The sequence below is a fragment of the Cydia strobilella genome, chromosome 9 (assembly GCF_947568885.1).
Source record: "Cydia strobilella chromosome 9, ilCydStro3.1, whole genome shotgun sequence".
In the NCBI taxonomy this organism is placed as follows: domain Eukaryota; kingdom Metazoa; phylum Arthropoda; class Insecta; order Lepidoptera; family Tortricidae; genus Cydia; species Cydia strobilella.
Genome location: NC_086049.1, coordinates 116,212 through 140,074, shown reverse-complemented (window position 1 = coordinate 140,074; position 23,863 = coordinate 116,212). Strand labels below are relative to the sequence as shown.

At 40.5% G+C, this 23,863-nt stretch overlaps 1 protein-coding gene across 1 annotated transcript; it reads left to right on the top strand.

Annotated features, from left to right (window-relative positions):
* Window positions 1-354: 354 nt before the first annotated feature.
* LOC134744010 (hemolymph lipopolysaccharide-binding protein-like) lies at window positions 355-22,367 on the top strand. The gene is made up of 7 exons (XM_063677642.1): window positions 355-477; window positions 1,161-1,277; window positions 19,212-19,349; window positions 19,805-19,996; window positions 20,579-20,712; window positions 21,531-21,657; window positions 21,928-22,367. Exons 1-7 carry the CDS (start codon window positions 432-434, stop codon window positions 22,119-22,121), a joined length of 948 nt encoding a protein of 315 aa, XP_063533712.1. The 5' UTR covers window positions 355-431; the 3' UTR covers window positions 22,122-22,367.
* Window positions 22,368-23,863: the final 1,496 nt, after the last annotated feature.

Genomic DNA, 23,863 nt, shown 5'->3' with positions numbered 1-23,863 from the left:
TTTTAGTAAAACAGAAATATCTTATTTAAAACAAATACACACAAAAACAATTTAACGGTTGTGAATATTGTAATATCAACATTCGTAATAAATAATAGTACACAAAATATCAATCGTATTTTAGTATTTTATCCGTATTGGCCAATTAAAATCATAAACCTTTATAAGATAACTGGAAATATCGTTGATTGAACTTCCGTATTCTGCCCAAGTGCCCAATGTTCAAAGATACTTTTGGTTTCGGATGTTCCAGATAGGAAAAAAAATATTCTGTTGAAAATACTGAGCAAAACGAGGAGATAGGTACTACTAAGGAACCACCCGTCGTAAAATTTTTGATCGTTTCAGGCTCCACTCTGTATTTCTGTATTTAACAAAGTTTTGAAGTGGTTTGAGTGCAATACGGTTGTGAATGTTATTGAAGTGTTAAAATGAAGGTGACAGCATTGTTTCTGCTGGTGGCTGCAACTTCTCTAGGTGAGTAATGAACTGATAGTATTGGTTTAATAATTATTAAATGCTGTATTTCTATTATAATTAGTAAGAGGGTGTGGTGATTAGGTAGATCATCCTGAACGAATTACAATAAATATAGCTTTAAATTCCAATTGTTTCACACAACGTCTATCAGTTGTCGCTGTTTTTACAAGTAGTGGCCGAACTGGTTTGAGGTTACGTACATTTCGCTCATGTCATCTCAGATATGGGTCATATGGGGAAATATGGTATCGATGCATTCAGTGTAATAGCCTGAACACAAATATATGAGATTATAAGCGCGAAAATAGTGGGGGTAATGGCTGTGACGTCATAAAGTCGGCAGTACAAACTTTTATTTTTATTTTCTTTAAAACATACCCTGTCGGGTACCAAATGAAAGGGCTTTGTGAGTGGTCTAACAAATTATTAGAAAACGTTCATAAATTTGACAATGCACAGTTGACTTTGAACTGCTCTAAATTGAAAATGACTCAAACCTGTGTTTGGGGTATTTAGAATTGTCTCGATAAAAGCATGTACCGAAAATGAAATTTTTCCCAAAAACTTATCTATGGGCTAGCATATTTTTCACGATTTCGGGGTTGGTCCCGTAGTGTTATGTATTAACTTTATGTGTGTTAAGCACAAGCTAAGTTAACTAACTGGGTTGTCTATTGCAGTAGAATGCAAGCGGTACCGCAGTGACTACGTGGACTACCCGGACGCCGGCGGCTGGCTCAAGCTGCACCGTATACCTGCTAACTGGAATGACGCCCGTCTACGGTGCCATCTCGAAGGTAAGTCTGTAGTCTGTAGCGTGGCGTAGTTAAATCTCTCTCTATAACTCTAGTCTCTAGCGATGACATGGTATCGTACGGAATTCAAATTCACATCAAGTACATACGAGACGGTAGGATAAATGTACGAAATTGTACGCTAAAAAAATATATCACCGCTAGGAAGCATGCTTTCTGGCGGGCGCTATCTATTTCAGTATGTTGTGTTGTAGTAGTTTTCAACTTTCTTGTGAATCAGATGTACGAGAAATGTACGAAATTGTACGTTAATTAACAACATAGCGTGATTCACAAGACAGTTGAAAATTCGACTACAACAGTTAAATAGCGGTGACAGATTGATCATCGTTTTCTCGTAATCGTACAATTTCGTAAATTCCTCGTACATTTTTTGACGCGAGTGGATTCCGTACGTTCCATGTCACCGCTAGAACGTATATTACGCGACAGAGACAGGAGACAGCTTTGCTTTCAGTACCGTCTGAGGCAGCAGAAATTGCTAAGCGGGCGAGGTGTTCATAATTACCTTGACAGTCTTGACACGCTCTTATTCTCTTAACAATCAATAAAGTCGCGTCAAGATCATTTTGAACACCTCGCCCACTTCGCAACTTCTGCTGCTGACTGTCCCTAAGTATTTCTATAGAACTGCCTTATAAATGTTATAAATAGAAAAATAGAAACGCGTAATTTTAATTAGGTACATATTTTAATGCAATAACCAATTAAACTAGTAACCTACGCTTCATTTGCAGTGGCGTAACTAGGGGGGCTGGGGGGGGGGGGGGGCACGTGCCCCGGGCGCTGTCCAAGGGGGGGCGCCAAAACGGGCGAAAAATAAAAAAATATTTTCAAAAACATTGAATGTTCCCGCTGCGTCGAACGGGGGTCTACAGGCTACGTTTGGGGGGTCGCAAATTTGGTGTCTGCCCCGGGCGCCATTTCCTCTAGCTACGCCCCTGATCATTTGACTCCCTCCATATATAAATAAAAAAATATAACTAAGGTTTACCGGGATAAATGTAATAGTCGCATTCGCAGTCACCTAACACTTGTAGCCCAAACCCAAACACACCACTGTGCCCGCCTACAACGATAGCGCAAGACCTCCCCCAACCGGTTTTCTCGGCGCGCGCGCAGCGGCAGTACGCAACACATGGTCGTCGTGAACGCTGCTCGCACTATTAGTGTTTGAGAAAGGAGACCTAGGCTCTCCGAAACATGTCGCGCGAGTGACTAAAACAAGTGAGTCTAAACCGTAAAATGATTTAATATTAGTATGTCTCACAACAGTTTAAATTCGATTACGTAGGTAATTTAGTCGGGTTCATTGTTGCCTACCAAGCTTTGGGAACAACAAGACGTACAGTCGCCATCAGATATATCGGAGCGGCCGAGGTGTTCACAATATCTGAACATTCTGAACACGCACTCTAACGCCTTGAGAATAGAGGCGTGTTCAGATATTTGTGAGCACCTTAGCAGTTCCTATATATCTGATGGCGTCTGTACCTATACCATTTTGACGTGGCACAAGACTTTTTAGAAAGGCAAACAGCAAAAGTTAAACTGTGATAAGGACGAAAAGATAATAACATTAATAACGCTTTCTTTGCTACTACTACTATAAGTTCCATAAGAACATTCCGAGACTTGGCATAGTTAATATTACCTTGTCGTATCTATAGAATACTTGCTTTCAGGCGCGGATGCGTCCACGCTACTGAGTGCCTAGCCAAGATGCTAATCGTTTACGCTCTGTCATCACACCAATGTTTCTGTCGCACTAATATGGAAGAGTGATAGATAGAGATGATCGTATCGTGCGCTAAGGCGCAAACGATTGATATCTTGGCTAGGCATCCTGATGTGCCATCGGAAAGTTTCCAAATTGTAAATTTTCACTTGGAAAATTTTCGGACCTCATATTTTTGTATCTAAATTGTCCATATCCGGGATAAAAAAATCATTTGTTTCCTGTAAAATTATCTTCAAATTACCGAGAACTTTTCTGAATTTTTAGGAAACTAGCTGCAATTTCACATCTGGATGCGTAGCCAACATGCCAATCGTTTTTTACACTCCGTGGCGAACGAAATGCAACTGTCACTGTCGCACTAATATGGAAGAATGATAGACACAGTTTCGTTTTCGTAGCGCAAGCGATTTGTCACGTTGGCTAGGCACCCTGTAGTCCACGCGGAGTTTAAGCGCGCGACGCGCTTTAACAGCCGTGCAGTGTGACGAAACCTTTGGAGTCTATACACTTCAATTGTCTTAAATGCTGGGTGCCTCCTCGCCACCTGTCGCCTCAGTGGTGGCGCCTCCAGGAACAACCTGGGACAAGATGCCCTTGTCCTCAGGGTCCCACAGCACGGGCGCGTAGAAACAGAGGCTCAGCCAGAGCACGATCATGCAGATTATTGAGCTCGCGATGGAGTACATTATCTGTAACAATATTACTATGATAATAGATTGAACGAGTGCGAAGGGTATCCGTTTCAGTTTGAGCAAACTTGCTTTCGTAAAGTGAGGTTCAATGACTTAAAACAAACAAATGAAAACAAACAAAATGAAATGAAACAAATGTGACAGATTTTGTCAGCATTTGACAAATCGTCAGGTGTCAACCAAAACTCGCTAATTACTCATCATCCTCATCATCATGTCAGCCGATAGACGTCCACTGCTGGACATAGGCCTCCCCCAAGGCTCGCCACTCCGACCGATCCTGTGCCGCTCGCATCCACCGAATTCCTGCGACCTTCACCAGGTCGTCGCTCCACCTCGTTGGAGACCTACCGATAACCCTATGATTCCCCAACGTAACCTGCTTAATTCTTCCTCCAGTTCTAATAACTTTTCGTCGGTCCGCAGCGTACGGCAGTTGTATGTTGCCAGGGCCAAGGGTCGTCGGTTATGGTAGCCGGGCCTCTGCCGGTGATTCACTGTAGCACCCCCTGCCCCGCCATTACCCTGGCCGCTACCGGAGCCAGGAATAGCGGGGCTGCCGGGGACTAGGGGTCTGGGTTTTATTTGTGTCTGCATTTTTGTTTTTATCCCTTGGGGGGGATTGCCGTAGTCGCCACGCTTGGTAGGCGGGTTGGCGACCGCAGTTTGATGGAGGTAGTTCTCGGAGGACGCTGCTGCCCATCCACCGGATTTTCCTTAAGTCGCCTCTTACGACACTCACGGAAAGAGAGGGGGGGGGGGGGTGCTATTCTTACCCGGCACCACACGGGCAATTACTATCACAAGTTAATAGCCACAATGAACCATATTCATACATAAATAAGGTTGATTTTTACAAGATATACGATGGTTGTTTTTATTGTGATAACCCATAGACATAGTATATACAAGTAGTTACAGACATAAAACCGAGCGACCAGGGGTTTCATGTATGGCATAACCAACTGAAACGCAACTGTCACTGTCACACTAATATGGAAGAGCGATAGGGAGACACAAAGAGAAGCGTCACATTTCTCGATTTTCTCGGCAGATGCTTGTGAAAATTTGTGATTGTATGTTTTTAATGTCGATTAACTCGAATATTTTCAAAGTCACCTGCTTCTTAAGCTCCACCTTAGCCGTCTTGCTGACCAAGGCGCTGGGCGTGTGCTCAAACGGCAGGCAGAAGCCCAGCCCCGTGCCCAGCCCTACGCCCAGCGCCACCAGGTTCCGCCGTCCGGGCCACTTGCCCTGCCCCGTCATCGCCTGTAACAGACCATTAAGTAGTCAAGGGCATAAATATATATACATTCCCAGTTTCAAAAATATCTGTACCTAAGCTCTTATACCTTAATTAGACAATAAAGTCGTGTTCACATATTTTTGAGCCATTTGTCTCGATCGATATTTTTGCCTTCGACTGTACATGAATACTGCAGATGGCAGAATCTGCAGTATTCATGTACAGACATTAACGTATTAACAAAAGGAAAAATCAACCGGCAAATGTATTTATTTCTAATAGTGATAGCGGTTCGCCAAAAAAGGCTGCAAATGGTGTTAAAGCTATGAAAATCGGCACGATTGATCTTTAGTCCATATAAATCAATTTGACCCGAAGCACTAAAAAATTAAATAAAAAGGAGAGGAGTTATGACGTCATCTTTTTTTGTATGGATAAAAATATATTTTAGTTTAGAAACCTATCGTGTGTGATACTAAATGAAAGGACATCCTGAGCCGGTTCTAAAAACATATCACATCATTACATTTCAGTCACGTGTTTTAAATTAAAATAAAAATAATTTTCAAAACATACCAAGTTTGGACTCCTTCAGATACCCTGTAATCTATGCAATAATTTCAATCTAAATTACAACTATTTGGCTATACCGCCTCCGGCTGGCGGCGGCGGCTAAGGGCCGCTGCGGCCGGGCTGCAACCTGACTGCAATTTGTATGAGAACTGCACGCCGGCGCCGACTGCACGTCAACTGCAACGTCGGCGTCCAAGTTCCCATACAAGTTGCAGTCGGGTTGCAGTCCATCTGTACCGGCCCTAAAGGCATGCTAGAAGAAAGCCAAAAGGCCAGTTGCACTAAGCACAGCTCTGATCTATGAAATTTCCCTTACTTATATTTAGAGAAAGTTTTAACGGAGACACACTGTTTGGTACCTACTTACCACGATGGCTTCACCTCACCATAGCCAAAATAAGAGGCCTGAGGCAAGCCTACGCCGCCATGCCCGTCATGATGCTCTCAAACATCACAGACACCAGGACAATGAAGATCCCTCCCGTACCAGTCCATGTACGATGGCTTCACCTTACCATAGCTAGCATGAGGCAAGCCTGCGCCGCCATGCCCGTTATGATGCTCCCAAACACCACAGACACCAGGACGATGATGAAGATGTCCCGCACCAGCCCATGTACGATAGCTTCGCCTTACCATAGCCAGCATGAGGCAAGCCTGCGCCGCCGTGCCCGTCATGATGCTCTCAAAGTCCACAGACACCGGGACAATGAAGATCCCCCCGTACCAGCCCATGTAGATACGAGTGCTTCACCTTACCATAGCCAGCATAAGAGACTTGAGGCAAGCCTGCGCCGCCATGCCCGTCACGATGCTCCCAAAGACCACAGACACCGGGACAATGAAGATCCCCCCGTACCAGCCCATGTCGGAGTGCTTCACCTTACCATAGCCAGCATAAGAGACTTGAGGCAAGCCTGCGCCGCCATGCCCGTCACGATGCTCCCAAAGACTACAGACACCGGGACAATGAAGATCCCCCCGTACCAGCCCACGTACGAGTGCTTCACCTTACCATAGCCAGCATAAGAGACTTGAGGCAAGCCTGCGCCGCCATGCCCGTCACGATGCTCCCAAAGACCACAGACACCGGGACAATGAAGATCCCCCCGTACCAGCCCATGTCGGAGTGCTTCACCTTACCATAGCCAGCATAAGAGACTTGAGGCAAGCCTGCGCCGCCATGCCCGTCACGATGCTCCCAAAGACTACAGACACCGGGACAATGAAGATCCCCCCGTACCAGCCCACGTACGAGTGCTTCACCTTACCATAGCCAGCATAAGAGACTTGAGGCAAGCCTGCGCCGCCATGCCCGTCACGATGCTCCCAAAGACCACAGACACCGGGACAATGAAGATCCCCCCGTACCAGCCCATGTCGGAGTGCTTCACCTTACCATAGCCAGCATAAGAGACTTGAGGCAAGCCTGCGCCGCCATGCCCGTCACGATGCTCCCAAAGACCACAAACACCGGGACAAAGAAGATTCCCCCCCCCCCCCCCCCGCACCAGCCCATGTACGACGGCTTCACCTTACCATAGCCAGCATAAGAGGCATGAGGCAAGCCTGCGCCGCCATGCCCGTCATAATACTCCCGAAGACCACAGACACGAGCACCACGATGAAGATGCCCCCGTACCAGGGCATGCCCGTGATGGAATTACCGCCACTGTTGGGTATGCCGTCGGCGAGGCCCGTCTTGAAGATGGCTTTATAAATTATGGAACCGGCGCCTGTAAAAACAATTTTTTATTTAAAAATTTGCAATTAATTAAAGATACATAGATAGATACACTCATGGACAAATTTAAAGGAACGCAAAAAAAATGTTAAATGATGTTTGATGTTTTGAATATACTTTAGGTGCTGTATTTAATCTAGTTATTACTGATTTAATGATTGAATGATTTAATGTTAGTAGGTAATTACTAATTAAACCTTTTTTTTGCGTTCCTCTAAATTTGTCCATGAGTATAAATAAATATAACAGGTTATGATTAATTTGAGCAACTTTTGTTATAAGAGCAACCCTGAAATAAAGTTGTGCCGTTCTCGAGCACGCTCTCAGTTTTGTATGGAAAATGTTGTCGCTCGAGAATATTTTCCATAGTAAATACCGGAGAACGTTCTCGAGAACGGCACAACTTTACCCTGAAATGACAAAAAAGTCAGATGTTATACTAAAGTTCAAATCAACAATAGTATGAAGACTAAATTTTTATGATTTCAGACCCCTAACCTAAAAACATTACCCTCCTCCTTTGGCAGTTTGGTAAAAATGTATATGCCATACATGTATGTCGGCGCCCGATCGTAAAATCGTCCTGAAATTGCTGTATAATGTTTTGACGGTAGTCACATTAAACCAATAGATAGGGAAGATAGATTCATTAGGTTGCTTCAGATGTCCGAAGGGTAAATTACCCAGAAATAGGAGCCCCGCCTAGCGGGGCCTCGTTGACTAAGAGAACGAGACATTGCAATGATTTTCAAATTTCACGATATGCCTAGGAAGTTCGTGATCTGGTATTACAATCAGCTACCGACATATAGGTACATCGATCGATAAAAAGATAAAAACACACCGTAAACTAGGAACAGCGAATAATCGGTATTCTTATCCACAAACTTCCAGAACAATATTCCAGACTCTACTTTCATCTGTGGCAAATCTCCGTGCCCTGAAAAAGGATATAAATATTTATCTTATCCCATCCAACGATATTATACCTAAAAAATACTAAAAACTAAAAAAAAAAATTACCGCCAAAAAAACTGAAAAGCAAAAAACAAAGATGAAGGAAATGTGAAAATTAATCTAAAATAACAGATTTCTTCATAGGTGTTATAGAAATAAATATGAAAGTATTTTTGTGCTCGTTATGTATGAGTATAACCTATCTTTAGTTATATAATATAATTGATCACATGATTAAATTTATTTTGTGTCTATAGTTAATACGGATATTAGTTTCCCTGATGCATACTTTTGAGACCCTAATTGTTCTGATGCTGTAGTTACAGTTGATGTTGTCTTTTAAGTCTAAATTTGTAAAACTCTACTCGTTTTTACTAGGCTCAGAGTCTAATTATTAAAAAGACTCAATAAAAGTATATTTTAAGTGCAACTCAAAAAGACTCAAGCCGCCGAATATGGACTTATTCTTATAGGTGTTTCTCTTATTCACAGTAAAGGCGTTATTGTATGATCTGTGTACGTATCTTACACATTAAGTTTTATATGAAGACTAATTAAATTTTGAATATTTATGTAAATAAATTAAGAGTATATCTGAAAAGGACTCTACAGAGGACTCGGGTCTCTAACAAGTAAAAAGGACTCGAGCTTTCACCTGTAAAGTCTGAAAAACTGACCCACATTGACCTTATACATCCATAATCGAGAACAAATATTTGTGGACGGTTTTTTATCATCTGTCATCATGCCTTTCACGTTCTAATAAGTATGCAAGTGCAAAAGTGACGCATGACATGACAGGTGATAAAAATGCGACCATGATACCTCCGCTGTATTCTTAAATAACACTTACTTTTGACCATCCATACTTTTAAGAAATTAAGCGACTTTGGCAGAAAATGTAAAATAACAACGAATATAGCTGCTGTAGTGGCATCCTTTACCCTGGAATAAAAAAATTGATTAAAAAATGGCCTGATAAGCCAAAGCAAGGGCAAGAATAAAAACAAAAATAATCTTTAGGTTTTACATAATGCAAACTTCCGCACATGACGCAAACTTTAGAAACTAATACCAAATTACTCAAATGTGACAAAAAACGTTATTTCAGATTTTAAGGATATAAGCGTTAATTGTGAACCAAAAAAAACGAAAAATTTCCAAAACAGCTACTACTAACGCCACCTAGTGAGGACTCGAGTCAAACTTGCAAATTCGGCCTCCCACAATACCAAAGATAGATATAACTCCGTAATAGATAGATACAGTTTAAGGAAAAAACGTGCCTCGAAAATCAAGAAAATTTGATTCTCGTTCAGAGGGCGCTACTAGTTTTGGCCTACAGTCGTATAGATGGCGTTGACGGTTTCGTTTGTTATTTAACAATTTTAACGCATATCAGTGAAAGAACATGGGTCAAAATCAAAAAAATAATTAATGCAAATAAAAAAAATCATTTATTTATATTTAAATATCGTATTTTTATAAATCTTCATTTTTAGTTTTAAAGTGTGTCGACAGATGGCAGTGAATTTACTGGGGTTACAAAATTTACTATGACAGTACCGCTCTAGTATAAGTTACTCTATGCCTATACTAAACTATAACTATGCCACATTTGAAATGTTTATGTTAATATGCCATACGATTAATTTAGTAAAAACAACCATTGCTATTGGCTGACTTCCGGGCGCCATCTCTTAACTTCGCGCTCATCCCAACCTCAGCCAAGCCAACTGGGGACTTCTTAACTTTCTTTAACCAGAGATAAAGATCTTACCCGCACAAATCTGGGGCTTCACCGCCGTACTGACGGAAGGTGGCCCAGCCCATTTTCAGCCAAGGAGACCAGCGGGTGAAGAAACAGGCCAAGATAAGAACCAGGAAAAACGTGGAAACCTGCAATCAAGAAACCCCAAAATGTATCAGTGTCGGACCATGCTTACATTTTCATGCCAAGCGCTATGTCAAGTATGTGGGTCATTTTTTATTAGGGTTCCGTACGCAAACGGTAAAAACGGGACCCTATTACTAAGACTTTGCTGTCTGTCTGTCTGTCTGTCCGTCTGTCACCAGGCTGTATCACATGAACCGTGATAGCTAGACAGTTGAAATTTTCACAGACGATGTATTTCTGTGGCCGCTATAACAACAAATTACTAAAAACAGAATAAAATAAATATTTAAGTGGGGCTCCCAGTGCCCACCTTAAAATAGTTTCAAGGAATTACCATTTGATGTGTAGTCCAAGGTCCAAGATCCTTTTTATTTTTGGCGAAAGCTTTTTGTAATTTTTCTCTACTTAAAGGACTCATTGGTTTCTTTGCCGCCAACCTAACAGAAAAAAATACTCGTTACTTATAAGCAAAGTTTCAGCTGTGTGCAATATAGTAGCACTCAGTAAGAATAGGGAAAACCATAACTACTAAAGATCAATCATCAAATATTATTTAATTCATCACGGACGGACGGCATAGGCGGTGTAGTTGATAATTACCAGCAGACCAGAGAGTTCGAGAACGGAAATGCCTCTAAAATAATACTTACTGCTTGACCAAAACTGCCTCATTTATTGCATGACAAGAACGGTAGGTTAGGCGTACGTCTCACATACTTGCAGACCAAAAATGCCTCGAATCTTAAGGAATACTTACTGCTTGACCAAGACTGCCTCATATATTGTGTTAAGTATGAACATGACAAGAACGGTAGGTTAGGCGTAGGCGCTGTAGTTGTCACATACTTGCAGATCAAAAATGCCTCGAATCTTAAGGAATACTTACTGCTTGACCAAGACTGTCTCATATATTGTGTTAAGTATGAACATGACAAGAACGGTAGGTTAGGCGTAGGCGCTGTAGTTGTCACATACTTGCAGATCAAAAATGCCTCGAATCTTAAGGAATACTTACTGCTTGACTAAGACTGCCTCATATATTGTGTTAAGTATGAACATGACAAGAACGGTAGGGACGGCGTAGGCGCTGTAGTTGAGAAAGTTAAACACGTCGGGAAACTCCGTGTCCTTTACTGTAGGTCTGAAAGTTACAAGTAAAGAGTGGACACGTCCTACAGATCCAGCGGCAGGCTGTCGATTTCAAAAAAATTATAAAAAATAGTAAAACATATAAAAGGAAACATATCGGGATTGACGGGGAATCCCCAACTCTGTAATTTTTCTAAACAGAATGGTCAGAGAAAGCGGGGATTTCCGCAACCAAAGAAAAAGGCGCGAAATTCAAATTTTCTAAGGAACTCCTTCGCGCCTACATTTTATAAACTTTCCGCTTTTTTTAACTGGCGAAAATGGCTTACCTCAGAAACCCGCGTTTGAAATTCGCATTAAAGCGAAACCGAGCATAACGGAGTCTCGTAGAGTGGGGTATTACTGTACATAACTAACATTTGAGTCTGTCTGCCCTTGCAAACATGGTCCAACTAGTTTCCATCTGAACTTTTCATGGTTTGCCTTTGATTGAAACGTGTAAAAACTTGTATCTTGCGTTAGCCCTTTTCTTAATTTTCATCTAGTACGTAGTCTAGGTCTATCACACTTATTTATTCTTTTTTAAATATGTTTAAAAGATGCTTAAAAAACTTTTTAATAGACAAAGTCTTCTATAACCTAAAATAATTTTATAACTCTGTAAACCTAAATGTATTAAAATTTAGTTTAAGATTACTTAGTTTAAGATAAAACAAATTGTATGCCCGAAAAGGGTAAAACTGTTGATACCCATAAAAAAATGTACCTAGCTATACTTCTTGTACCTACACAGTTTGAACAATAAATGTTTCTGATTTCTGATTTCTAGACTATACCTACATAGATATATTTACATTACGAGTAAAAATAACTTACTCGGCATACAGTGACCTAAGCTGTAACGTTGTAAGAGATGCATGCACCATGCACATACTACCTAAAAGTAAAAAAAAACTGATTAAACTTTCATGGTTGTGTGTGTATATCATAAATCGTTTTCAATTGTTTGTTTGAATCAATGAAAAAAAATTACAAAAATTAACTATGCCATTTAGTTTCCTTATGTACTTATCTATACGGCAAAGTTAATCGACTTTATAATGAAATGACTTACCGAGAAGGGAAGATATAGCTACAGAGTTGCACAAAATGTTCGTTAACTCCACGTAATTAACTTCATTTTTCACTCCCTACAACAACAATTTAATATTTGATATAGTTAAGAATAAAACAAGTATAACGCAATAATAAAATAAATAAATAACCGAACGTGACGGTTTCATTGTTTACGATGAGTGCTTCTTAAACCGCATTAAAAACTTTGTATAAAACTCACTAACTTAACAGTATGCTGGACAGTATAGGCACGCCAGACACAATCACACTATGCTGGACACTAGGTACGCCAGACACAATAAAAAGAACAATGGGATTACGCCTACAGGCGTCTAGTGTCCACCAAGGGTGTTAATACAAACCTGTATAAAACTTACTAACTTTTAACACTATGTTAAACACTAGGTACGCCAGACTCAATATAAAGAATAATGAGATTCTCGTGTCCAGCAAGGTCTTAATACAAAAATAAGCTTTAACCAGTCAATAAATGCAGTTCTTATGGCCTTTTCATCTCTAAACATAACCGATAATCGCATTGGTCGATCGATTGAATACGTTGCTCCTACTTAGCCAGCAATTATCTATCGTAGAAGCTTTTAGTCTTGTTGTGATTGACCAAATCGGATTGGCCACTGTCAAAGGTTTGTATAGATGGCGCCAGCATAGGTTTAGGCTGTTTCTATGGTTTTGTTCGTAGGACTGTCAGGTAAAAGCTATGCTGGCACCATCTGTAAAATACTTCGGCCGGCAAATTCCACGCACATACCTTAAGAGGTTCTAGAGCCTCTATAACATAGGTCATTATTGCTTGTGTTGTTAAATCCCTTTCAGCAATCGCCGAAATGCAGAAAGCAGCCATACAGGACTTTAAGAGCAATCTGAAAATAAACTTTTAACAATCGTTGGCACTAATTGTTACGAGTTTGGGTGTTCTTGATGGCATTCAAAAGGTTAAGTATCAATGGGTACAAATATATTTTTTTGGTATGTCTGAGTATTTTCTTCTACTTTCGGTACAAATATTTTTACCTTAGAACCCCGACATTCAAATAATACTAAGTGACACCTGAACGAAAATATTTGAGTTAATTTTGGATCCAAGTTGGGAGCTTATGGACTATAGCTGGGTGGTTTTACGGCAACTTTCTTAAACAGCATGTAAGTACTTGTCCTTATCTCCTGCAGACAGAAATAGGCAGGCAATCCTCTTGTCCATGCCGCAGTTGTTTAGCACAGCACAGCCATTCGCCGAGAATGTTCATATTGACCACCATTTATGACTAGATGTAACTTACTTAAGCAGCATATACTTGTCCTGATCTCCTCAAGCCGCATGAACAAGCAAGCAATCTTCTCGTTCATGCCGCAGTTGTTTAGTACATAATGTTCATATTGACCACCATTTATGACTCGATGTAACTTAGTTAAGCAGCATATACTTGTCCTGATCTCCTGAAGCCATGAACAAGCAAGCAATCTTCCCATTCATGCCGCAGTTGTTTAGTACATAATGTTCATATTGACCACCATTTATGACTCGATGTAACTTAGTTAAGCAGCATATACTTGTCCTGATCTCCTGAAGCCATGAACAAGCAAGCAATCTTCCCGTTCATACCGCAGTTGTTTAGTACATAATGTTCATATTGACCACCATTTATGACTCGAAGTAACTTACTTAAGCGGCGTATACGTGTTCTTATCTCCAGCAGACATAATCAGGCAGGCAATCCTCTCGTCCATGCCGCAGCGCAGTTGTTTAGCACCATATGTTTAGCACAGCCATCCGCCGAGAAAGTTCATATTGACCACCATGTGTTGAAGTAACTTACTTAAGCGGCGTAAACGTGTTCTTATCTCCGGCAGACAGAAACAGGCAGGCAATCCTCTTGTCCATGCCGCAGTTGTTCAGCAATAAAAGTAGCCATCCGCCGAGAAAGAACAACATTATGTTCTCCTGGAAACATAATAATACATGCCGGGAAATAGGAAATTGACGGCTGAGCGTGATTTACATGGCCGAGCGACGCGTGGCATTTTTATGATCAAAAGGCCAGCGGAAATGGTGTGAAACGGATATACCTAGTTGTTTTTTATCAAGCAGATACCTCTACAACGATATTACAACCACCCCACGTTAGAGGCGTGTAAACAAAAGGAAGGAATGGAATGATTCGCACACTTTTGGTTTGCTTCAGTGTAGGTGGGTTAGTTAAGAGCTATTGGATCGGTGTTCCAAATGATTGCAAGGTCGAACTTTGCCTGAATCGGTGAATTTTACCATTTTTCTTTTTTTTTAATTTTGGGGATATTGTTCTTTTAAGAAATGATTTTTTTAATGCAACTATTGATTTCAAAGTGACGAAAACTTGAATAGATTCGCTAACGAAGGCTAGTTTAAAATAGAGTAAGTAGTTAGGTTAATAAGACAGCCACAGCAGTCGTTAACTCGTTACTAGACAAAACTGCACCGCCAGCATGGGACAGGCGAAGATGGGCAACAGCGCGCTCGCGCCCACCGCCATGGTCCGAACTACATTAATAAAGGCTTAGTTCTAAATAAGATTGTTACGTTAGTAAGAGCGCCGCAGCAGTCGTCACTGGACAGCACCGCCAGCATGGGACAGGCGAAGATGGGCAACAGCGCGCTCGCGCCCACCGCCATGGTCCGAACTACATTAATAAAGGCTATAGTTCTAAATAAGATTGTTACGTTAGTAAGAGCGCCGCAGCAGTCGTCACTGGACAGCACCGCCAGCATGGGACAGGCGAAGATGGGCAACAGCGCGCTCACGCCCACCGCCATGGTCCGAACTACATTAATAAAGGCTATAGTTCTAAATAAGATGGTTACGTTAGTAAGAGCGCCGCAGCAGTCGTCACTGGACAGCACCGCCAGCATGGGACAGACGAAGATGGGCAACAGCGCGCTCGCGCCCACCGCCATGGTCCGAACTACATTAATAAAGGCTATAGTTCTAAATAAGATTGTTACGTTAGTAAGAGCGCCGCAGCAGTCGTCACTGGACAGCACCGCCAGCATGGGACAGGCGAAGATGGGCAACAGCGCGCTCGCGCCCACTGCCATGGTCCGAACTACCTATACATTAATAAAGGCTATAGTTCTAAATAAGATTGTTACGTTAGTAAGAGCGCCGCAGCAGTCGTCACTGGACAGCACCGCCAGCATGGGACAGGCGAAGATGGGCAACAGCGCGCTCGCGCCCACCGCCATGGGCCGGATCAGCATGAACACGAACATCGACAGCCATATTGCTATCAACGTGTTTTTGCCTTCCTGCAAACATTTTACTACAATAATAAACCCTAAATGGGGCATTTTTTTAATGAAAAGTGTGGATAATGCACGTGTGGATATTTTCAGATTAATTGTTTCAACCCATCATGCACCTAAAGATGCGGAAGTTACGGAAAGTTTCCAAAAACTTGAAAAGATCCCGGATATTTTATAAAATTTCAGTCACGCTCCGTGATTGATGAGCTATTTGGGGTTCTAGCTAAACGTCCCGTATACGTGACAAACAATTTGAACTTTAATTTACAATTACAAGATTATTAATTCAGAAGCAAATTTTTGACACGGGCGTTCGAGGGGTTAGGTTTCTTTTAATAATTTTTCGTAAATAACTCGTAAACGGTGGCCCATACCAAAAAATTGTCATAGTCTAAATCTGTATAAAATTTCCTACAAAATAGATATACAGGTTGTCGAAAAATAGCACGTCTAAATGACACTGGAGGTAGGACATCCTAAAATGATCATCCAAACCAGCTTAACATGACCTCAGTAAAAGTTGCACGTTTTTCGAGGCATTATATTTAACCGATTTAGGTTTTTATTAATTTTGCTCTTTTTTATCACCGACGGTGCCAGTATTCACTTGGAAAGCCCTCAACTCAAAGTAAATTTGAGAGTTAAGATTCACGAGGTATGCAGGCTGTTTTTTCGTTTAATTTCTACTACTAGGGTGTCCTACCTCCGGTGTCAGTATGACGTGATATTTTTGGGAGATGCTATATATTATATCTATTTTGTAGGAAATTTTATACATATTTTTGACGTAAATAAGACAATTTTTTGCTATGGGCTACCGTTTACGAGTTATTTACCAAAAACAAAAAAAAAACGATGTAGAACATATTAAGCATAAGTAACTTTCCCACTTTAATATATTTTGAAGTATTGATCCTAGCGAAGAAGTGTAATATCTATTTGTAGAAAATTTTATGTATAGAACGTTTTTTGCTATGGGCCACCGTTTAAATTATTTACAAAAAACTATAAAAAGGGATTGTAAAATTTGTAGGAAATTTTATACATATTCTTTACGTAAATAAGACATCACAAGGCGTCTCCATTTGGTTATATCCTCTAAGCAATGCGGTATTTGATCGGTCGGTTGAATTAGATGTAGGTAAACTTAATCAGTTAACAATATAAACATATTAAATATATCAAAGACGGGTCACTCACGTCGAAAAACACTCGACATGTTCACTCCGTACCGAGGAGTGTCATCAGGAGCTCGCGTTAGCGGACCGGCGCAGACCCGTGAGTGACCTGTTTTTAATATATTTAATATGTCTATTATCTCTGTCTTGCGGAAGTTTTGTTATTAATATAAACGTTGATTACCATAATCGGTTGGCATAGCACGATGAGAATGATGATAGTTAGGACGAAGGAGAAGCACCCCCTCCAGTTGTTTTTGATAATATTCAGGATCCTGCCGCAGAAGCGCGCGGGCGCCCGCTCGTCCTTCCCCCGGCTGTGCATATAACGATAATGTTGCAGTTTGTGCAGGCGCTAGGCGCTCGCTGTTAAGCCCTTTCTAGACGGTCGCCGACAAGCCCCTCGGACCGCGTGGCCTTGGTCTGGACGGACCCGGACCGTGTAGACAGTTGTGTCCAACAAGATTTCATACAAACATTACCAAGGTCAGACCAACGTCAGACGGTCTGAAGGCTTGTCAGCGACCGTCTAGCACACGCTTAGATATCAGAGCGGCCAACGTGTTCACAAATATTTGTAAGTACAAAGTTTTAGAGCAATCTAGCTAGTAATTTTAAAATGAGAGCGTAACTACGTGTATGGAGAACCGAGCTCGCTGCGGACCCTTAATGTCCAGGGGCTCGATTCAGATTAAACAACTTTTTATGATTTCGTTACGGCCTTGAAGATCACTCACGTTGTTTGGGGCATGTCAAATAAAGTAAAAGTCGCCAACAAGAAAGTCAAGGTCGTAACCAAACCAGTTCAAAACCGGTAACAAGTCAGTACTCCAGTTATGTTTTGACCTTAGTTAGGCGTACAAATATTCACTTAGACAACTAAAAAATACATTAATAATTATTACAAATACAGTGAACGTCAAAGATAAATGTACATTTTTGGTGCAAAAAATACATTTAATTGATGCCTTGTTTTTTTAGAAAAATGATAAATGGTAAAATTTTGACGTCTTTTTATTGAAAAACGTTAAAAAAAAAATGCTTAACTATTACTTATGAAACCAAAAGAATGTCCTAAATGTATATCTTTGCTTTAAAATTATTTGCTGTAATTTAGTTTTCAAAGGTGTTTTTTAATAAAAAGACAAGTCAAGATTGTTTACCTTTTTCTAATGCTAAAAAAGCGACGTATAAAAATGTTTACTCACAATAGCGCGAATCTGTAAAGAGATAAAAGCCAAGTTAGTTATAATATAACAGGAACCAGTAGTGGTTAGTTATAACAGGAACCAGTAGTGGTTAGTTATAACAGGAACGAGTGGTGGTTAGTTATAACAGGAACGAGTGATGGTGTTTTAGAACGAGACCTTGTTTAACCCTTTCCCTTCAACGTCATAAAAATTAATCGATTAAACCGTAACTACCAAAATCGGCCAGTAGTGATTTCGACGGAACATACGATACAAACAAGGTACCCACATACACACAATTTAAACTGCTACAATCGTACCCATTAGCCATCCACACCGCAAGGAACAAACCCTTGTGGAGCATCTGTGGAGCAACATTGTGCAACAGTAAGTAATAGGTAAGTTGCGTGGAGGCACCTATATATCTTCCGTCTTGCTTTCAATACCTAATTAATTCAACAACAGATAATTTTACAAATGTAGCGATATTAAAATCTTATAAGTTCTTTAGGTTGTAGAGCGCCCCAAGGAACTAAACACTAATATACACACTTACACAAAAATTATTACCCTCCTACAGAAGTCAATAAACCAAAGTCACACAATAATTGTGGATGAAAACATGACGAAACGATCAGTTCCATATTTTGGCTACGAAACACTATGAACACATTAAAATGACGAATAAATTTAAAAATTAATACTTACAAGGCTCCCATTTTCCTAGATTATTGTATTTTATTTGATAATCTATAGCATTTCCGGAGACTTTGGAGATCGTTTCGAATGTCACCTTTGACACGATGACAGTACCTATGCAAAAAATATTTTTCAAATAAGAACAATACCTACTGTTATCGTAAATCGTCAACTAAAGAGGTTCAAATCAATATACAAATAAAATTCAATATTTACCTAAATAATATATGCCCAAAGTAAAATAATAACATTCTTAATATACTCGTAATTTGGAAATTTTGAGGAGAGCCAACAAGCTTTCTTAACAGCCTATGTATGATATTTTGTATTTAATCTTCAATCTATTTATTATTTGTAAACACTAGTCTGTGCGGAAAGAGAAGAGTCGTGAAATGTTTGGTGCCCAATACATGCCACGACTGTTCCCTTTCCGAACAGACTCTATACGAGTAGAATAGTAACTGTAAACTAAAGGATACAATTGTTCTGCTTACAGGAGGCACCCTGGCGTCTCCGCTGACTCAAAAGATGTCCGATGTGTTAAAAAGCTTCGTGGAAGACAACGTACTCGGCTGCGGCATCTTCACCGGCATCCACGCCACCTTCTCTAGAGGAGACTTCGCATCCATTGAGGGTATGTTCATTGCTGTACAAAGACACTCTATTGAAGGAGATTTTGGAACTTATCCAGCTTAGTTGCGACTTCACCGGCACCCATACCACATTTTCCAGAGGCGACTTGCTTCCTTTTACAGGCATGGTGATCGCTTAGCTGGTATAGTGGAAGACAACGAGCTGTGGCATTTCGGTAAATTTCGTCCTAGTTTGTGGTCAGGATCATATGCTGCTGGGCTGCTGGGCTATAACCGCGAAAATCGAAGTTTGCAAATTGCGGGAATTTTTCTCTGTTACTACGCCTTCATTGGAGTAAAAGAGAAAGATCCCCGCAATTTGCGAATTTTGGTTTTTGCGGTAGCCCCTCTAATACCGTAACTACGAGTCGAAGCAGTGCATTTTGCAGTTTTAGGATGGCTCCGGCTTTCTCCTGCACATACCTGCCTACATATAAATATAAATCCTACTTTCCAGGAGTCCCCTTGGAGAGGATCCCTCACCACTGGGCTTCTGGTGAGCCTGACAATGACCAGGATTCGGAGCAGTGCATCCTGCAGCTGAAGGATGGTTCGCTGGCTGATGTCAGGTGTAATGAAACTTACCCGTACATCTGCTATCGCAAGTACACCAACCAGATGACAAACGCCTGCGGCACTTTTGACAATGGTGAGTTATTTTGGAATCTTTCAGATTTTGCCCTAAACTTTGTCACGACAGAAACATTTTTTTCTCTTCTCTTATCTCGACTCTCTTTACTAGCTACTTGTGGATGGATTGCAGGAAAAAAGTAGAAAAGTTTTAAACCATGCAGCGTGCTAAATATGCATGGCTTAGCAAGAAAAATCCCAACTTCTTCCAGTGTTAAATTTAAATGAAACAAACTGAAATAGATGCCTTATATTAAAAAAAAAATGACGAAGCCCTCCAGTGGTGAAGGCCGAATTTGAACTGGCGTCTTTACCCCGCCACGGCGGAACCGGTTCCAATTTCTCGACTATATGCCATCTTACCAAGACTAGGCGTCTTTGACCAACTCTAAGGGCGAGGTACGCGCTTGCACCTCCTATACGAATTCCTTACGGAATACAGAACTTTGGGAACAAATCAAATTGTTTTAATAACTATTTTTTATTTGTGTTTGGTCTACTTACTTACATAATCCGCACTCTATATCTATTTAACATACCCTCTATTGAAATCGCTTTTCACGATTATTCCTCTGTATCTTAATCAATGTTACTTCAACAGAGTACCAGCTTGACGCGCGCACGGGCAGCTGCTACAAGTTCCACCTGGTGCCGCGCACGTGGTCGCGCGCGCACATGGCCTGCACGGCGGAGGGCGGCCATTTAGCCGTCATCAACAGCGGCGCCGAAGCCAAGGTACCAACATACAATACCAAGTCCGAACCGGGTTTTTTTCATATTATTCTGATGGAACTTTCAAAAGGAGTAGCAGAGAAAACGCTATGGTCGTTTGTCTTGGTTATAGTCGTTTCATTTTGCCTACTAAATACTAAAACGTCATAGGTGTCACGTGCGTCTGGTTCCCTGCCGAAGCTTGTTTAACAACAAACCCGACAATTTGTTGTCAGCAATTTTAAAATGTGTTTTAAATTTTTATTTCGTGGTGTTTGTTCTGTCCGTTACGGGCGCATGCGACTCTTACACTAGAATTTCCATCCCGTTTCTTATTTAACAACAGCAGCAGAAATCAAAATCAATGTATTTATTTGTAAACATAGGTTAAATATAGATCTTATACAATAATTTATGTTTCACTATGTTTTGCCATTTGGCATACAAATATAATCAAGAAGAGATGGATCATGCACTAATTTTCGAGGTTTTCCCGAAAAGGAGTGTACAGGTTTTTAAAGGGTCGGCAACGCGCGTGTAATATCTCCGGTGTTGCAGGCGTTCATAGGCTACGGTAACTGCTTACCATTAGGTGGGCTGTATGCTTGATTGCCACCAACGTGGTATAAAAAAAATATTATGACATGATGTCGAACGAAAATAATATAGCAGCAGGCAGGGCAGCAGGGCAGCAGGGCAGCGGGGTTGCAGGGTTGTTTTTTGTTTGGGGCTAGGTCGATCTGTGTGTAAGATTGTCCCCAAATATTATTATTATTATTTATTTTATTTACTTACATTGCTTTCTCTTTTGTGTTTATTTCTTATCCAATTTTATGTTTCAGGTCCTGGAGGAGCTGTTCGCGAAGAACCCGGTCGGCAAGCTACAGTCCCGAGCGCCGTTTGGCAAGGACATCGTCTTTATTGGCTTCCATGACTGGAACGAGCATGGAGAATGGCTCACCGTCCAAGGTCAATTCATAAAATATTTACCTATATATCATCGATCAAGAATTCGTAGAGTTAGTCCAAGATAAGTCTGCAACAATTTTGATAGCACACGCAGAGCAAGTGTTATTTCAAACGTTATACTTTTATGAAAATATGACGTATAAATAACACTTGCACTGCGTGTGTTATCAAAATCGTTACAGACTTATCTTTGTCTAACTCTAAAACCTCCCGACAGCATACAAATTCCGAAAATAATATTTAAATTTGCTATTTGATTTGATCTTGCAGGGCAAACTCTAGAGCAGGCGGGCTACGCGCGCTGGTCGGGCGGGCAGCCAGATAACTCGACCAGCAACGAGCACCGCGGGCAGTTCTGCGGCGGGATCTTCCGCTCTGCTCAGCTGGATGATCTGTGGTGTGGGTTGCCGTATCATTTCATCTGTGAGAAGGCCCCTGACAGTCTGCTGTCGGATGAACAATAGAACCAACACAAAACAAGCACTACCTCCACATCACTTCATCTTGAGAAGGCACCCGACAGCTTTCTGTGCGATGAACAGTAAAACCAACGCAATAACACGAGTCGAAGTCCTTTATGTCTTCTCCGCAAGAGAACTCGGATTCTATTTTATTTTATTTTTATTTAACTTTTTTATAAAATTGACACAGTCGCTGCTTAACAGAAAAGCAAAATGGGCAAGATGTTTAAAAAGATCAATACATTACATAATAATATAACTTTCTTTGTTAAGAGAGTAAGTGTGTGTGTAGGTCATTTTGAAGACCTCTCCGCGTTAACGTCGACTCATGCTTCTGTTGTTGACTGTCCATTTGATATTGTAACATTTTTTCACAGTAATAAATTTCCTAATGTAATAGGTTTGGTTATTTTCTACAAGTTTCCAACCTTCATATTCGTATTTGATTGTTTTAAATAACGCTGAGCGTAGGTAAGCACTGTAACAAAAGGCCCAGAGCTGCAACTAAACTGCATTAAAAACACAGAATGGCGAAACATTTACTTCAAATGTTAACGTATGCAAATCCCTTTGTCCAAGCCTCGTGGGCTTACCTTTACACATTTATACTTTTGTGGTTGCATTATTCTCATTAGTGCTTTGTGCTCTGGATAAAGTTAAGTGTTATATTCATAGGTATAACCTCAGCCCGTTAAAAACTTTTAATCGCATTTTCACGCCGTCATCAAATACTTTTAAAGTTTTGTAAACACGACACAAGAGAGTTCAGGATTTATTTCAACTATTATTTGTTTCGGAAATGTGATTATTATACTTGTTTTTATTTGAACAGAAAGTTTTCCCATATTTATTTCGGTTTCGTTCCGAAAATTGTTTTATTTAGACGTAAGTATTAGTTTTTTTTTTATTAACTGGTTAGGAACTATAAGCTAGTTAAAACAGATATATGGGTTGTAAATACCAGAAAAAAATTAAATAATCATTTTTAATTTAAAAACAATAAATAAGCTTTCCGATGTAGATTGGAAAGCTGTTATTTAGCTCGCTATCCATTTGCAACTTGTCGAATAAACGGCGCCGAGCCAAAATGATACACGCTGAACGAAATATAAAAATGTATTCGGGTATGACAGATGCTACGAAAAGTCACGTGACATTTTCCATACATTATTTTAATTATTTATAAATTTCTTGGCGTCGCGTTTTCCATAAACGATTGTCTGGCCCTAAAACGAAGACTTCGCGCTCGTTCTGTCAATTAATTTAAAACGTTACTAACCGATTCATTATTAACTCAACTAGCTACAAATTCTGTAAATAAGATGTTCGGAAGGCAGTGAGTTAGTGCAGCGGTGCAGCGTGCAGTAGAATCGTTCCGTTGCAGTTATTAACGGCAATCGCAACCAGGGGTGTTCAATAACGAAGCCAGCTCGGTTTTGGACTTACTGCAGTGTGAGAGAATTTAAGCTAAATTATAATTAGTTGCCTACATCTTATGTCTAAGTTTTGATACATAATACATACAAGTTGTTTTAAAATCCCTATGTGCTTTCCGAGATGCCTCAGCCACGAAACTACTGATGTGCCGTCGGAAAGTTCCCAAAATTGCGAAACTGCCACTTTGAAAAACAAAATTCTCATATTTTTTGTATTAGGATCGAAATGTTTCCTTTCCAAAATGAAAGTTTCCTTAATTTCTAATTCTCAAATTTCCGAGAACTTTTCCAAATTTTTGAAAGTTTCCG

What these genes read in the sequence shown, in the direction of transcription:
- LOC134744010 (XM_063677642.1), top strand. Translation starts at nt 432, where the DNA reads ATGAAGGTGACAGCATTGTTTCTGCTGGTGGCTGCAACTTCTCTAG. An exon ending in GGTGGCTGCAACTTCTCTAG is followed by an intron (nt 478 to 1,160) that starts GTGAGTAATGAA and finishes TGTCTATTGCAG; the next exon opens with TAGAATGCAAGCGGTACCGC. An exon ending in CTGCGGCACTTTTGACAATG is followed by an intron (nt 19,997 to 20,578) that starts GTGAGTTATTTT and finishes TTACTTCAACAG; the next exon opens with AGTACCAGCTTGACGCGCGC.